Here is a 17,729-nt window from a genome sequence, read left to right as displayed (position 1 = left end):
CAAGGTGTGGGCTAAAATTATTTTTTCCCAGAGGTCATTGCCACCTACTCCTAGGGCTGAAACAGGGTTACCCCCTTTACAGTCCATATGGATGTAGGCTTGGGTATCATCAATCCGACGCCTGGCTGGTAGAGCAGAAGGCACTACCTCCCCAATATTTACGTAGCAAGTGGCACGACCGGGACTCGACCCACACTCTGCTGATCAAACACCAGTGCTTGAAACCGGTGCTCTTAACCGCTCAGCCATGACACCATGCAATTGTTCTACATCTAGAGGAGTGTATGGGTGAAAGCAACTCAGTAGTCTGGCTCATCAACCCGATAGCAGGAGTCAGGTCGGACACACTGGTGGCTCATTTACCATACAAATATCTTCACAAAAGACAGAGGCTGGCTGCGATAAAGTGGGAAAACGGTAGCAACGCTGATCCCAACCAACCAGATTAACAATACGCTTTTGCATTGGATCAACTAAATGACAGGCAGATTTTGACAACAGTACTCAATTTTATCAGATTCATTGGTTATTTTGAAAACACGAGCACTTTCAATAGGTGACTTTAAACCAGTGGATGGAACCGTAAGCCGGAGCTATACCTCAGTACAGCCGAGTTCAGGTTTCCAAAAGATTCGATTCCAAGTGTTTGATTGGAGTGGTCTTTTCCCTCCAACTGATTTAAATGGAACTAAAATCTAAGGTATCCCACTGACAATTAGAAAGAGTCTAAAGGGTCGAAACATTACGCCATAAGGAAATAAATGGACAGTAAATTTAAAAGACTCTACATTAAACGATCAAACAATTAGACCAATAAAAACAAAAACGATCCAAATTTAAAGAAAGATTTGATTGCTTACCGATGAAACCTTCATGACACTGGCATGAGAACTCTGCATTGACCTCAACACAATTTCCATTAACGCATGGATTAGACACACATCCATCTGTGCTGACTTCACACAGGGTGCCTGTAAATCGCGGAGGGCAGTCGCATGTAAAGCGCGGTAGGTCGGCTTGGTTGATCACATCTGACTCACTCGCTGAAGGTACCACGCACACGCCTTCATTGCGACATCCACATAAAACCACTCGCACCTGTTTGAAAACAGACAAATTTACACCATGGTTCCTTTGTGATTTGGAGTTTTCAGAGTCAACAGCTTAGAATTGTTAATGTTACTATTATAATTTTTGAGTATGTAACTGTATTTAAAGACCTACTCGAACAAAAATTGCAACAAGTGATCTTCGCTGTGAAATTCATTTAAAATGTTTACAATCAATAAGGAAATTGAGTTCACTTAAGATTGAATTGTAATTAAATTGTAATTGTGTAGAAACTAATCATTTTGAATACCCTTCTCCGGTCCTTTTGAAAAAGATTCCTGAAAAAGCCCAGTTATGTCATTACTCATAATAATATGCCGTATGTAAAAAGTATGCCCTTAGTAGCTGTTTAATCATGTTTTAGTATCCTGTTAAAGACCATTGGGTTTTCATCGAATATGTGCCACGGAAGAAGAAAAAAGCCTGGTTTCACGCTTAAACATTGTGACAGGGGGAACTAGTTCGGACACAGTGGTCCCACTCACCTGGAGTATGGACAACGACGATGAACCGCACTCATCAGTGAGAACCACAGCAAAGGAATAGTCTCCCTCTGTCGTAGCTGACCACTTAAAGGTACCGTCGGATGAGATGACGACACCGCTGACGTTGTCTTGAGTCTCGATAGAGTAAGAGACGGCAGACTGCTCTGGGTCTGTAGCCAGGATTTGGTATTTGATGGCGTCACCGACAAAGAACGTTAAAAGAGGAGTGTCCTCGGGGATGGGTGGCTCGTTATCTAATGACAAAATGTAGGTAGAGAGGAAATAAGACTTTGCTGAACAAATAATTATGAAGAAGTTTTACTAAGAACTCATTTAAACACCAACATTTTCTTGTTCTTGGTATGGAGCAAGATTTTTGTGGGTTTAAATCCCAGTCATGATACTTGTGTCATGGAGCAAGATGCTCTACTAAAACTGTTGAAATGCTGCTAGGAAGAAGCTTATTATTAAAAGTTCAGCCAGAAAGGGGGAAAAGGTTGTGTGTTTTGTTGCATATGGGATTTGAGGTATTGTATAGTAAGTTACTGGTTTGCACTAACACCATGTGTGTATCTGCTTGCAAGGTAGATTATGTTCTTTTGAGAACTTGCTTTAGATTATACTAACCCAGAGTAGACCATTGTAATTCTGAATGTTTTGTTGCAGTTAATTTTATTACAATAAAGTTTCTTTCTTTGTAGGGAGTTATAACAATCACATTTCTCTGTAAACAGCCAACTCAAAAGGAGTGCTGAAAAGGGGAGATAGAGGTAACGGAAGAGGAAAATGCCGAATGGTAGACAGATGACAAATGATATTGTTATACATCGGTAACAAACTGTGAAGTTTGATTGGTCGAGAACTAATCATGTGACGCGCAAAAAAAATGCATGTTACATGGCTCGACGGGCCGGGTAACATGAAAAGTGATGTACCCTGGTGTACATCACCTTGATCGTTCCCAGCTTTGGTCGATTTCCAGCGCTGTGTACGAAATAACCGCGGGTTCGAGGGAATTGTTTCTTGTTCGTCTGCTTATTAAACAATGGATTGTCGTAATAATGTTTGAAGATGACAGAACTTCGAGAAGAGGAATAACAATTATACAAAGGTATAACAAAACAATTGTTGCACGCTGTGACTGGGGTCCATCCCCATAGAACCCGTCACAGCGTGCAACAATTGTATATTGTTTTTGAATTAGGACAGCTAATAATGAGGCAGGGAAGCAGGTTCAAGGTAGTGAATTGCAAAGTACATGGGAAGAAGCTCAATGAGTTTAAACGAATGAAATCAAAATGAGTTTACCGTTGTTATTGGACCATTGGTACGGATCTGAATCTGGGAGACATTTCAGGCACTGATTGTCAGGATTGATTTGACCTTGGGTATGGCAGACAGAGTCGATCAAACAAGCACCAGCCTGAAAGAAAAATATGACAAATTACACATTACAATAATTTGACAATTTGTGAACATTCCGTTTTTGAGACATTGGTCCTTGGGAAAAAAACAGGAATTTTTTATTGTGTATACATGCTGTAGCCTTTTATAGACTTTCCTTCAGGAGGTTCATCACAATTTCTCTAAAAATCTTGAGAAAAACAAATCCTGGGGCCATAAGGTTAAGCGCCTTGCTCAAGGAAACAAGTGTCATGACCAGAATCCGAACCCAGACACTGCTTCTGACGACAAAAGAGCTTCAGTCCAGTGAACTTGACCACTCCACCACAGCAAACCCAAATCTCTTCTGGATAAAGGGGGTCAGGGAAAGTTTGAGGTGAGAATTACTTAATAACAGAGACACTATGGGGTTACTAACTTGTGCTCAACATTTCCAACATACAATATGCACATTCTATAAATGGGAATCCAATATTTACTAACCTTCATTTGACAGATCCCTCTCCAGTCACATTTTTGGCAGTATGAGTCGTAAACAGTAAAGACCAAACCGTCACTGAAAGGCGATCCCACATACGCCACCTGCAACAACAACACATCAAAATGAAAACTTCTTCAGAATAGTTAAGAAACTACAAAAAGTTCTTTTGACTGAAAACTGACAAAGCCATATTTTAGTCAAGGAGCTGCATTAGTAAAGGGAAGGTATACGTTTGGTAATCACTAAAACTAATGACTTGATTACAAAGAACGGCAGTGTTCGATAGTTTAAAGCAATTTGAAGAATCATTGCACTTTAAATGTGTTTATGAACAAAAAATATTGGTTTTTGTTTCCCCAAAACTTGAATCTAAGAAATCTTTCTGCGTTGACATAATCGCTCCGTGACCATATTTTGGCATGAACTTTTCAAAGGTTCATTCTATTAAAATGTATATCTACATTCATGTACGATTAAAACAATCAAACAACAAAAAAACAAAGACTTACTCGGCCTTAAAGAACAGTGTGCCCATACCAAGATTACACAATAATACACAACGCTGAGTCTTCAAAAGTAACCATATCATAAGTAAAATCTTTCAAATTTGTGTTTGCATACAAATTGTTAAAAATTGTACTGAAATGTATAGGACATATCCAGCACCCTGCAACCGCTGGAAAATGCACTCTATACAAGCCAGCTTATTATTACGCTAATTTATGATGGCAAATATTTAATACACAAGTCTGTTCGCTCAGATCAAAGGTTATGACCTTTCGATCAGTACCTTCACTTCCCATCTCGTCAGATACTTGAAAACAACGCCCTCGTCTGATGGGAGACGGCACAGGACGGAACGCTTGTTGATGTAACTAGCCTGCGTTTGGAAGACCGCTGCATCATCATCGTGACTCTACATCAATAAAAGAAAAAAACAGGTGGCATCATGAAGGATTTTAAAGAATAAAGTAAACCTGAGAAAACTCTGAGAAATTGTTAATGAGAAGAGTATATTTTAAAACATTTTGTTGGTGAGCAAAAAGCAAACCACTTTTAGTCTGGACAAGTGGTACCAATTATAACCCATTAGCTTGAAGTTTGTCATGATTTGCATATATAATGCCAACTTAACTAACCAACGCCTACAGGTGAGACAACCACAAATGAAGTTCCGACAAAAACAGAATCAGCATCCAGTCAATGGCACTGGACAAAACTTTGACCTGATTTGAATTTGATTCCAGCTAACCAATGCCTTAGAGATAACCAAAACATTAAATGCATATTTATAAAAAATAAATCCTAAAATTAATAGGCATATGAATCAGTAGAGGGCAGTCAATGACACAGGTTGTTCTCATTGGACAACAAGTTTTATCTCGCTGGGGAGAAACCCCTAAACAATGATTATTTAAAGGAACACGTTGCCTTGGATCGGACGAGTTGGTCTATAAAAAGCGTTTGTAACCGTTTTTTATACAATGGATATGGTTGGGAAGATGTTTTCAAAGTAGAATACAATGATCCACACAAATATGCCTCGAAATTGCGTGGTTTCCCTTTTACTGTGCGAACGAACATGGTCGGCCATTTATGGGAGTCGAAAATTTGACTCCCATAAATGGCCCGACGGTGTTAGTCGACGAGGTAAAAGGAAAACCGTGCAATTTTGAGGCATGTTTGTGTGGGTCATTATATTCTACTTTTACAACATCTTTCTACCCATATGCATTTTATAACAAACGGTTAAAAATGCTTTTCAAAGACCAACTCGAACCGATCCAAGGCAACATGCTCCTTAAGGAATTCCCAACAGTTTGAGTATCAAGTTATTGGCACAAAAACAAGAAATCCAAGCACCATTCCCTTCATCATTATTGGTCATTCTAAGGGGCTAGACAATAAACTTAATGATGGATATAAATGTCTTTAATGGGATTTCCTCTTGTCGGCAAAGATTTAGTGTACAGATTGGGTTTATCTTCTACAAAATATCTCCTTTTTTTTATTATTATTATTATTATTATTGGTTTATTACAAAAAAACATTCAAACTTGGCAGCCAGAGGCTGAATTGCGTTTAAAATTACAGAGCATAAGAAAATACTATTTTTAAAACTACAGAAAAACATTAAGATATAAAAATATTTATTTAAGTACAAACCTGAACTGGGGTGAAGTGGCATGTCAAGGCCCTTCCATACTGGAACTCCTTGGCTTTCACACGAACACTCCTGCAGCTTTGAGATTGCCAGTCGCAAAGTCCATTGTTTTCAAGACGAATGAGCTCTGGTACATCAGCTTTAACAAAGAGAACAAAACAAAAACTCTCATCAAATCTGCTGGACTTGGGGGAAGTTGGGATTCTGATTGATTTTTATTTTCTAATTTGAGGCTTCATTGTCAAGGAAAACACCCCAAAAAGTACAAATAGAATGTAAAAACAAGTAAAATGAATGGAGTAAAACTTGCAAGATATAATGAAACATTCTTGTGTAATCGTAAGCATTGCATTTTGAACTTATACGACTTTGCAGACTGGATAGAATAGACAAAATACATTTAAAAAAACCAAGAGATATTATTTAATTAAACTTACAATTCGAGTGACTGCAATCATGCGTGGAAAAGCCAGGGTTGCAAATACAGCCCAGCTTTGAGCAATCCCCTTGCCCGCTGCAATTGTTCGGACAATTCAAAGCTCTAACAATGTTCTCCGGCGGCACCATGTTCAACGACAACGGTAGATCTAAAGTATTCACTCTCCAGAGAGTTCTGTCCGCAATGACGGCAGCCTCACACTGATTCTCTAGAAGTGGTATAGCTTGATCACTCCATGATATATCGTCCGTCAGTTGTATATCCCCGACGCACATTTCTACAGCATCTTGGATGTACATATCTGTTCTTAACGTGTCCATTCCACATGCTAAACCAAGTGAGGAGTTACGTATCGTCATTTCACATATATGCAGTGCCTGCTCCTCAGTGATACCGGTAACCGTTGGCCAGCCACTCACCACAGGTTGTAGATCAGTCGGACTGTGGTCTGGATAAAAAAAGTATGTGTCTATGAGGGGTGCTCCAAAGTTGGCATCCTCTGGGAAAAAGAACGGCGATTCCGGAATGAAGTCGCCGAAATCAAAGGGATCGGAGAACCTTTTCTTAATTCTGTGCATTTCTGGAGTTTCTGACTTTGGGAAGGATTCTGGGGCGCCTCTTATGTCTGCTCGTTTAAACCTCTGTGATGTGACGTCGTTGTTGTACATCGAGGTCATATCAAGTGATGTGACGATGTCTTTTCTCGTCACGCCTTCATTCCTCGTGCATCTGGCAACACAGTTGGTGTCATCGAAGCATTCTAGATCTTCAGTTGGGAAGAGACTGTTGGCTCCGCCCAATGAGGACAGGGAGCAGGAGCACGATGGGAGCTGGAGGCGAAATGGGACGTTGGACGGCACAGAGTTGAACATTCCGCCATCTCGTAATCTGTAACAGGCCAGTAAAAGTTGGCAAAGTTAGCAGCAGTTCAAAAGTTGTGAAATATCAAGCTGAAAATTTGTTTTGTTTAAATTCAAATTTTAAAGTAAAGTATGGAATTCAATACTGCATGTAAGCACCACATGGGTGGCAGTGTTGTTTGGCTTCATAGCCATCATCAGCGCAACAGCATTGTGCCGTCGCGTTGTGCCAGGGCATAGTTTTAAACTGTTTTTAAGGGGCTGTTATATCGTGCATCGTGACATTGCATTGAAGCATGGTGCTGTATCTTTGCTGTATAATGCAGTCACATTGCCTCCTGGTCGCATTGTCAATTAAGGGTTCCAAGCCATTTATGCCATCAACTGCGCATTGTCGTGCCATCGCATTGTCACATTCTATACTATCTAGCATTTTGCCAGTTGGCGGTACTGTCTAGGCGATACAATGTGACCAAGCTTTCCTGCGATCATGATTGCTGGCAAAACCTGGATAATGTAAAAATGGGACAATGTGATGGCGACTATGAAACGACACAATGTGAATATGAAAAGGTAGCTATAGGATATGACAATGCGCTGTTAATACAATCAATGGCTAGAACTCGAAACTAACACTGCAACAATAAGACAATGTGACGGCATGTTGCAACTATAATATGTGACAACAAAACAATGTTGTTTTGTTTTTAAATTCAAATTTTAAAGTAAAGTATGGAATTCAATACTGCATTTAAGCATCACATGCGTTGCAGTATTGTTTGGCTTCAAAGCCATCAACAGCGCAACAGCATTGTGCCGTCGCTTTGTGCCAGGGCATAGTTGTGTCGTGCCTTCGCATAGTCGCCCTGTGCCGTCTACTTGTGGGATTGCATAGTTTTAGACTGTTTGTAAAGGGCTGTTATATCATGCATTGTGACATTGCATTGTTACATGGTGCCGTCTCTTTGCTGTATCGTGCAGTCATATTGCCTCCTGGTCGCATTGTCAATTTAGGGTTCGCAGCCATTTACGCCATCAACTGCGCATTGTCATGCCATCGCATTGATATACTATCTGGCATTTTGCCAGTTGGCGGTACTGTCTTAATCTCAAGAAAGCTTGGTCACCGCTGTTAATTATTATTATATTCCATAGCAATAATAAAACGAGACCAAACTTTCCTGCGATCAAAATTGCTGGCAAACCCTGGATAATGTAAAAATGGGACAATGGCGACTATGAAACGGCACAATGCCACTATGCAAGGGTAGTATATGAAAATGCGCTGTTAATGCAGTCAATGGCTAGAACTCTAAACTAACACTGCAACAATAAGACAATGTGACGGCATGTCGCAACTATAATATGTGACAACAAGACAATGCAACTAGTATGAGTCGGCACCATTCGACAATTCACCGTTAACGCCGTAAAAGGCTTGAATGAAACCCAAAATAAACAAAGCAATTATTTGGGATAACTTTCCGTGTGACGCCACCACTTTTTCACTCATTTTTACAAAAAAGGATATATCAACCAGGTAAATTAGATACTATATTATTTTATTTCGAATGAAAAAGTGGTGGCGCCATACGGAAACTTTTCCATTATTTCAGCAACAATGTGACGGCACGATGCGACAATACACCGGCAACACACAAATAGTACAAAAGTATGGGAGTATGCGACACTGCGACTATGGGAAAGCATGACACTCCGACACAACCTGTTGACTGTCACTATGCGCCATTGGCGGCGCAACTGGCTACAAAGCCAAGCAATTCTGCCACACACATGTAATGTGTGAAAGGGTTCCATACAAAAAAAAACACAGGTTAATTTGCTTCCCTACTACATCATAATGGAGCTGTTATTTAGTTGCGATAAATTATGTTAAAATGTTATTTGCACGACCGCACGTCAACATTCAAACACAACCACCATTTTTAGTCTGGTCTGCCATTTTGTCGTCTGCTACAGTACAACTGAAAACTGTCTGTGTACTGCTGCCACTTTGCACACCTGAAAAAGGTTTAAAACAAACTTCAGTTTGAAGTCAAAACTTATTCAACAACGACAGGAACTTTCCTTACCTCCACTGTTCAACAAACTCATTTGCCTGTTTGTGTTTCATGGCTATATTCATCGTTTCTCCTCTAATATTGTGGAATTCGTTATCCGCATTCCCGTCGAACGTCCCACACAAACCGACCGTGTGGTTAAAATCAACAGAGGGCGCTTGCACAGTTATGCTCATCCCCCAGTCTGCAATATCAGCCCGTACGAACGCACCCGATGGGAAGTGGATCTGTGAATGTAAAAGATAGAAATAATATTTCTTATCATTTTTAAGAACCCACCTCGGCAACACACAACCCATATAGTTTTCTTTATTTGGCCCAATTTCGAATGTTACCATGTGCATTATTAAGTTAAGTGGACATCAACTAGACGGGTCACAAAGTCAAATATTTGGCAGAATGGCGCACAGCATGATGGCGCGCTTTCTCTGATGGTTCTACACAGCATGCATGTCGAGATGAGAAACATCAAAAGACCAATGGACTTTTTGAATTTGTGAATTTCTTTGTGGTTACACTATAAAGACGTCTGGCGGTCGAATTACTGAAAACCAAAAGCAACACTTATAGAATGTCTCACATAATGTAATAATAATGTAAATACTACGGTGGTATTTCTTTACTTTATGGTAAAACGCTGATGTCTTTGCGAGTCAACCCATTGGATACGGTAGTAAGACGGTGCCATAGGACTGATGAATACAATTTTATCATAAAACTATTATCTCCTTGTTTGTTGGCAATCGTAGTTGAAACAAGAGCTTCTGAATGCATAACAAAATAAAATATCAAGTAATAACTAAAAAGAAAGTCCCTTGGTGATCCCTGGCTACACGGCATACGGTTTATGGCTTCTGATTGGCACCCCCAACAAATATTTTGAGTAATGTCTTTGTTCGAACCCAAACTATTTAAAAAAAACTATAAAATACTGACAAGACACGACCAGTGCTTGGTCATGGGTTCTCACCGTGATCTTTGAACCATTTCGCGCCTCTTTTATTTTGACCCCATCCGAAAGGGGTAACGGACTTCGTATCTTGACCTCCGCTGTCGTCTCAAATACGTCACCATCACACATATCAACAGATATGACGTCATTGTCTTCCCTAGCAACAAACCCACAGCTACAAGAAACTTGCTCCACTGCACCGCCGCAGTTCCAAATTCTGTTATGAACCTATAATAGGAATAAATGGATTGATTAATCATTGTTTTCACCAATCATATTAATTTTTCAGAAGACCCCGTACGCAAAACACAGTAACATAAAACCTGCAAAGCACATACTGACATTCATAATTAGTCATTGTCCTTAACCTTGTGCTTTATTACCATTGTATTGCTTGTTCTTGTAAACCTTTGATGTGTTTTGTTATGTTTGCTGGCAAATAAAATGAAATGAAATGAAAACCAAATCGTACACTTGTCAGCTCATAGCTATGATATCACAACTATCCCATGATAATTGAAGTTTGCAACAAATAAGTTAGTGGCCTGACGTTTCGACACTGGCAGAGTCAAGCTCGAAGGCAAAAAATGGCACATGCGACACTTCCAAGAATTGGGAGGTTTAGCTGCACTTCACGCGAGCAAAAACGTGAACGTGAACGTCAGAAAATTGTGTAGTTTCTAGGTGACGTCAACACTTTGGGCTTATTGCATGCTCACGTATGGGGGCTGCACGCACGCACGTACCTGACGTGAGAAATGGTAACGTATGCTAAAAACGTTAGACTTTTACAGCAACACTTTCTGACGTTCACGTTAACAACTTTCCTCTTGTAACTGCATCCATCCTCCCTATGTGTCGTTTGGCACCAGACGTTCCTTTCTCGTTTACCATTAAACGATTGACACTTATTACCAATACCTGTTACCATTTAACACACAAATTACGTTTACACAGATTCGATAGAATTTATCGCATCGAAGTTTAATAGAAGTTGGTCCTACCAATTGAAGATTGTTAAACTATCTCTTATTTACCTCGAATTCTCTGACGACACTTTTCATCAAGACATACGTCCCTGTTTTGTAAAAGTCATACTTTCTGCAAAAGATAAATATACAGATATTAAAACAAAATATTGAGTGATTTGCGCACGTTCTCTATCCTTCAGGAGTGAAAAACCACTCGTTTTGTCCGCCATACCACTTGCACAGAGCCTTTGGCGGACAATTGGTTTTTAGAGTGAAAGATGGGTACTTTCAACTCGATTTAGAGTTTAAGTTCGTTCCAATTTCACTAAAAAGAGTGACACGGATTGACTTTCACTCTCAAAAAAGCGACTCCCCCACTCGGACTAGAGAGTGAAATGTTCACCCCTAGACAAATTCAATAGCCACATGAAATAATATTATTTTGCATAAGAGAAATTCTTCCAACGTTGTTTTGGTAACTGGGAACGGATTAAACACATGAACTGCTTGTCAGGATTAACAGATGAACTGCTTTGTCACGTGGGAGCATGACGTCAACTCACTTTCTATCGAAGGTGATAAAATGTGGTTCTGTGAACGCGTAGCACTGTGCAGTGATTCCATCTTCAACCGTGACCTTGGAAGTCAAAGAGAAAGGGAAAGTTATGTTAACTATTTGAAATTTACAGCAAAACCTGAAAGGAATAGTGTAGGCCTACATGTAGTATTACGAGTCGTAAATGAAATGGCTTTCCGAACTAACACGGTCGGCCGTTTTGTTCACGAAATGGGTGTTGTGTTATAGTTCACGACGTAAAAGGAAAACAATGGAGGCATATTTGTCTTAATCATTACATTCTACTTTTTCTAACCATAATATGCATTTCACAACACACGGTTTCAAATGCTTTTCATGGACCAACTCGCCCGATCTCAACACTTAAAGGCAGTGGACACTATTGGTTATTGTCAAGGACTAGCCTTCACAGTTGGTGTATCTCAACATTTGCATAAAATAACTAACCTGTGAAAATTTGAGCTCAATCGGTCATCGAAGTTGCGAGATAATAATAATGAAAGAAAAAACACCCTTGTCACACGAAGTTGTGTGCGTTTAGATGGTTGTTTTCGAGACCTCAAGTTCTAAATCTGAGGTCTCAAAATCAAAATCGTGGAAATTACTTCTTTCTCGAAAACTATGGCACTTCAGAGGGAGCCGTTTCTCACAATGTTTTATACTATCAACCTCTCCCCATTACTCGTCACCAAGAAAGGTTTTATGTTAATAATTATTTTGAGTAATTACCAATAGTGTCCACTGCCTTTAACCGAATGTCACAACAGCTATACACAGGAAAGATGATGCTTTCTGAACGCAAGTGCAACGATGAAGGGCAGAAATAAATTGACTGCTTATGTTCCGGACGCAAATATTAAGACATACTTTAAAGACTTCCTGGTCAGCCTTGACCCGGTTCCAGCTCTCGTGGGTCAACGCAAATTCCTGTGTCAATATGACCAGGAATCTGTGTCAGAATGACCCACAAACGGATCAAAATTACGCAGAACCCAAGTTAAAATCTCACTTTGGACCGCAGTTTCCGTCTCAGCCTGACCTAGCAGGCCCTCACTGCGGACCCGGAGTATGGGTTAGTTCTGCCCGGGAGTTCAACAGAGTCCAACAATGACAACGCAAAGTTGTAGTATTTTAAATAAGCAGGGTCCGAGGGTGCACATCTTTTTGATGGCAGATTCTTTTCTGCCTTTCCGTGCAAGACGGCCTCTGCATGTTATAATTATAGTATTGTCTAAATAATTAAATTAAATAAAAATAAAAATAAGGGGGGAAAGAGTTCTGGCCGTTTGTTTAAACCGGCAGGGTCGTGACCGTACGATGAAGACCGGAAGGTAATAGATTATTCAAAGAAAAACATATCTTCACCTCTACATCTTCCGGATCGAAGCCATTCCAGAAAGGGTCCGAACTTGTGACAGCCCCCGTGACAATGACGCTGCTTCGCCTGCCGTCTTGTGTGAAGTCCGTGACGGCAGTGACGAGGACTGAGGCCCGCCGGCACCGGGGTTCCAGACACACACGGGAACGGAAATCAACAAAACACTCGGATAGAACGATATCTGGACCAAGATGAACGTCTAAACAGAATGACAGAGAATATTATCGACTTTCCTGGGGAATGAGCAATTCAAATGCTCCTCTTTAAATAACTGGACAATAAAATAGCAGACACAAATTTAGTTTCGTGAAAATATTAGCAACTGAACAAGTCATCCAGATTAATGTATTTAATTTTACCACCAGCAATTACAACCGCATTTCTACCAAACATTTTCACTGCAAATAAAAAATTCAAAAACAAATCCCAGATCAAAATCGACACGCCAGCTCCCTCGCGGCCTGATAAGAAATGGGTCAGGCCGAACGGGGCCCCGGATCCGGGTCAACTCGACCCGGACGTTTTTAGAGTGAACCATTACACTAATTGCATTACGATTACAGTTGTTCCAATCATAGGGAAAGGACCACGGATTTCAACCTACCGTTATTGATAGTGGTAAGCGCGACTCTAATCGAACACACCGAGTCTTTCTGACCACACGTGATGGGCATCGTACTCTCGAAGATGAGAAAATGAGGTTGACCATTCTCCAAGATCTCTAAACTACTCGGAGTTACCTTGAAGAAAAACGAGAAGATGACGTTAAAGGAGATGTTATCAAAAGGTCGTTAATGGCATTTGCATGTGATGATCAAAAGATCCTTGACCTCACATGAAAAATTCGTAAAAAAAAAAAAAAAAAAAAAAAAAAAACACGTTTTACTTGGTAAACGAATTGGTTTATTTTTTTGCCAACCAAATACTTTGAAGACCACTTTTGACCAATGAACCCCATTCTAGCAGGAGCTTCAAAGTATGCGAAAGAGAGAACACAAAGGTGCAATTGTCATTAACTTTATACTCAACTTACCTTGATCGTCGCTTCATAAGGATCACTTTCTATTGCTGGACTTTTCAGTTCTCTTGTTTCATTGAAGAAAGCTTGGACTGAACAAATTATCTACAAACAAATAAAAAGAATCGTGAAATCTTGACCCGTGAAATAGAAAAACAGATTCATTCCCAATACAAGTTATATTAATAATATTATGCAATTTTTTAAATAGATTAATATCCACATCTTCCTTAGATGTTGTGATCATCCCAGTGTCCGAATCAAAACTTCAAGAGAAAAGAGAAAGAAAGCACCCTTGTTGCACAAAAAATGTGTGCGCTTTCAGATGCCTAATATTCTCAACAACTACGTTTCTTCAGAGGGGACCGTTTCTAACTAAGATTAAGACTATCAATAGCTCTTTACATTAAGTTTTTATGTTAACAACTCTTTTGAGTAACTACTAATAGTGTGCATTGCCTTTCCATTATTATACGGTACCTTATCTCCCATGCGTAAGTAATCTCTTGGGTTGATGAAGACGTTTCCGTTTCTAACTAAGATTAAGACTGTCAGTAGCTCTTTACATTAAGTTTTTATGTTAACAACTCTTTTGAGTAACTACTAATAGTGTGCATTGCCTTTAAAATGAGAGTTACAGTAACAATTCACACAATTATGTCACCATTATTATACGGTACCTTATCTCCCATGCGTAAGTAATCTCTTGGGTTGATGAAGACGAAATTCTGAAAAGTGTCTTCGGATGCCACTTTCTGATACGATCCAGTGCCATCTGCCTGGTTAAAATCATTCCAAAAGAAACCTCATGAGTTTTACTAAAAAGCAACCAAAAGATGAACTTTTGACCTGATATCCAAAATGGTATTTGTTTGAGTGTGCCTCAATCTTAATGTTTGCCGAGCAAAGAACTTCATACTGTATATATTTACAGTATTTGCTATTAGGCTGATTAAAACATTTTCAAACGTAGCCTTTCTAAGGTTTAAAACATACAGATCAATGCAACAGTCAACACCTTTTTGTTTATAACTATACAATCTTTTCAACACTCTGGTAAATGGGAACGTACAAGGGCCTATATATACATTTATTTGGTTAGTGATTGTTCGATTGTTTTATTCCTAAATGTAGATATACCATAAAAGTAACTGTGAACATTGAATTTCAATAAGTGGTAGCGTTTTACACACATCGACAAAAACCCAGAGCAGTTGTTAGGAAGGATAATCCGCAATTGGAATGACAAAATCTGAGATACGTTATATTCTGACAGAAACGCTTCCGAGATTCAACTTTTGGGGATAGAAACTGGCATCTTTGTCCATGACCAGGCATTAATCCGAAGTGAAATGATTCTCAAAAAGTTGAATACTACCGAAAGCTGTTGTTTACTGTATTGCCATTATCTTAAAGGGAAGGTGCACGTTTGGTAATTGTCAAAGACCAGTCTTCTCACTTGGTGTATCCCAACATAAGCATAAAATAACAAGCCTGTGACAATTTGAGCTAAATTGGTCATCGAAGTTGTGAGAAAATGATGAGAGAAAAAACAGCATTGTTGGACGAATTTGTGCGCTTTCAGAAGGAATAAAAGACGTCTGGCTAGAAGTCTTTTAATATTTTAGTGAGAAATTACCTCTTTCTCAAAATCTATGCTACTTCAGATGGAGCCGTCTTTCACAATGTTTTATACTATCAACAGCTCTCCAATGATCGCTATCAAGCCAGTTTTTAAGTTAATATTTGTTTTGAGTAATTACCAAACGTGTACCTTCCCTTTAAAGAGTGATTACCAAACGTATAAGTATATCTTCACTTTATGTTCAAGATTACTTTGACTTTAAATGCAAAGTTGCAAAGAAACATTTCGTACTCAGTGAAATCTGGACACATCTCTTAAATACTTCCGTTTCCTTAACTTTTACTTTAAGACCACACAAGAAGGTAGAACAACTGTCTTCAAAAAGGAGATTAAATTGCGTGTGTGGTCCATTGATTATAATATGTTTAGTTACAAATGTGAAATTAGAGAAGAGTTGATTAATCCAAAACCAAAACCGGTCACCATTTATCTGAGGAAGTTATTGCTAAATGATGTTTTTTTCACCGCGTTGTTCGGAGCTGAGCCGGATGAGATAACTATAAACCACCATGAATGCACTGTCAAGCTAAAAAGAATGTGAAATTAGAGAAGTTTTGATTACTCCAAAACCCAAAACCCTGCGATATCTATCTCAGAAGTTATTGCAAAATGAGGTTTTTTTTCATCGCGTTGTTCGGCAGCCGGATGAGATTATTCTAGACCCAACCCTGGCTTTGTATAGCTACATATAGGACATTAGAGAAGAGATGGTAACTCCAAAACCCAAACTCTGATGTCTATCTGAGAAAGTTATTGCAAAATGGGGTTATTTTTTCATCGTGTTGTTCGGCAGCCGGATGTGATATTTTAGACCTAGGCCCTTTACGAAATCACAGTTTCGGCTTTGGATTCGGCTTCAGGATCCGTCCTCTCCTGAGGCCCTGGGCACGTATATACGCAAAGCACGCGCAGTTGTCAAAACAACCGAGAGGCCAAGCTAGCCTGAGCTGAATCCGTAAAGGACCACAAACCCTGGCTGCTCCTTGGTAGACTATTTCTGCATTACCTTGTACCAGGAGACGGTATACCCCTTCAATGATCTCTGGCTGGAGTCCACCCCGCGGAATGCGCACTTGAAGAGGACATCGTCAAGGATGGCCGGTGTTATCAGTGGTAGACCCAGGATAGACGGGAAACTTTCTGAAACGGGGAGGAAGAAATACAGTTGGTGGGTTGGATCGGAGTACTGTCACATATAGGATAGACAAGAAAAATAATATATACGAAGTCAGGCCTGTATATGCTTCGTTTTCGAAACGGCAATGGCACAAAGGCAAGGGCACCCAATGAGGAAATTTTAAATTTCTACTGAAGCATTTTCAGGGCACCAAGGCAATGACCAAGGGCGAGAGGGCAATCGCATTCGTTGCCTCCGTGAAGTATCAGGCTGAATCTGGGCCCGATTTCAAAGAATTGTATGCTTAACATATTTCTGCTAAGCAAAAATAAGCAAGATACCTGTCACAGGTTGTGCATGTGGCATAGCATTATTCTGGTAAGCATAATTTTGTTGTGCTTAGCTACTTTTTCAGAAGCAGATCTATGAAATTGTGCCCATCAGATTGGTTAATGTGCCACTGTACCAATCATGTGCGTTCAAAATAAGCCACATAGGCTCTTTTCGAAACCACGGCTTCGGCTCAAGATTCGGCTCAAGCTAGCTTGGCCCCGTGGTTATTTTGACAATTGCGCGTTCTTTGCGTACGTGCTCAGGGCTTCAGACGAGAGAACGGAGCCTGAAGCTGAATCCAAAGCGGAAACTGTGGATTCAAAAAGGGCCTATAGTTGGGACTTTTTTATTTTATTTATTATCCACGATTGAATATACTTTGGCAGTCTCTGATGTCATCGGTTAGAGTGGAGTCTGGGAGGAAGTGACCATTTAGATCAAACTTGACACGCATTAATATGATATCAGTTCCGCTACTGCACTACTACGTAGCGATGATTCGTTCAATTATAAGAAAGAAACAGGTGAGCAAGATCAAAATGAATATCACTTGAAGAATGTTGCTAACCTTTGTCAAGTATTTTACACTAACAGACCAAGGACTCAAAGACACACTGGACACCTTTGGTAATTGTCAAAGACCAAAACTCTCATTTGGTAAATCCCAACATATGCGTCAAATATTTTAGACTAAATTGGTAATCGAAGTTGCAA

General features: G+C 39.7%; 1 protein-coding gene across 1 annotated transcript in view; it reads right to left on the bottom strand.

Annotated features, from left to right (window-relative positions):
* The window catches only part of LOC117291307 (von Willebrand factor D and EGF domain-containing protein-like), a 78,770-nt gene that overhangs the window by 13,411 nt on the left and 47,630 nt on the right, over window positions 1–17,729 (bottom strand). The window contains exons 5-20 of the mRNA XM_033772945.1: window positions 16,572–16,705; window positions 14,601–14,699; window positions 13,936–14,025; window positions 13,507–13,642; window positions 12,890–13,101; window positions 11,511–11,584; window positions 11,014–11,077; window positions 9,995–10,204; window positions 9,037–9,251; window positions 6,082–6,971; window positions 5,647–5,783; window positions 4,271–4,396; window positions 3,483–3,581; window positions 2,904–3,018; window positions 1,596–1,849; window positions 861–1,098 (exon numbers count right to left, since the gene is read on the bottom strand). Coding sequence (XP_033628836.1) covers window positions 861–1,098; window positions 1,596–1,849; window positions 2,904–3,018; window positions 3,483–3,581; window positions 4,271–4,396; window positions 5,647–5,783; window positions 6,082–6,971; window positions 9,037–9,251; window positions 9,995–10,204; window positions 11,014–11,077; window positions 11,511–11,584; window positions 12,890–13,101; window positions 13,507–13,642; window positions 13,936–14,025; window positions 14,601–14,699; window positions 16,572–16,705 — 3,093 coding nt within the window. The remainder of the gene's footprint in view (window positions 1–860; window positions 1,099–1,595; window positions 1,850–2,903; window positions 3,019–3,482; window positions 3,582–4,270; window positions 4,397–5,646; window positions 5,784–6,081; window positions 6,972–9,036; window positions 9,252–9,994; window positions 10,205–11,013; window positions 11,078–11,510; window positions 11,585–12,889; window positions 13,102–13,506; window positions 13,643–13,935; window positions 14,026–14,600; window positions 14,700–16,571; window positions 16,706–17,729) is intronic.

Source organism: Asterias rubens, chromosome 6 (assembly GCF_902459465.1).
Source record: "Asterias rubens chromosome 6, eAstRub1.3, whole genome shotgun sequence".
NCBI classification, from domain to species: Eukaryota; Metazoa; Echinodermata; class Asteroidea; order Forcipulatida; family Asteriidae; genus Asterias; species Asterias rubens.
Note: the sequence above shows the minus strand (reverse complement) of the source record. Positions and strands in the feature narration are given on the sequence as shown.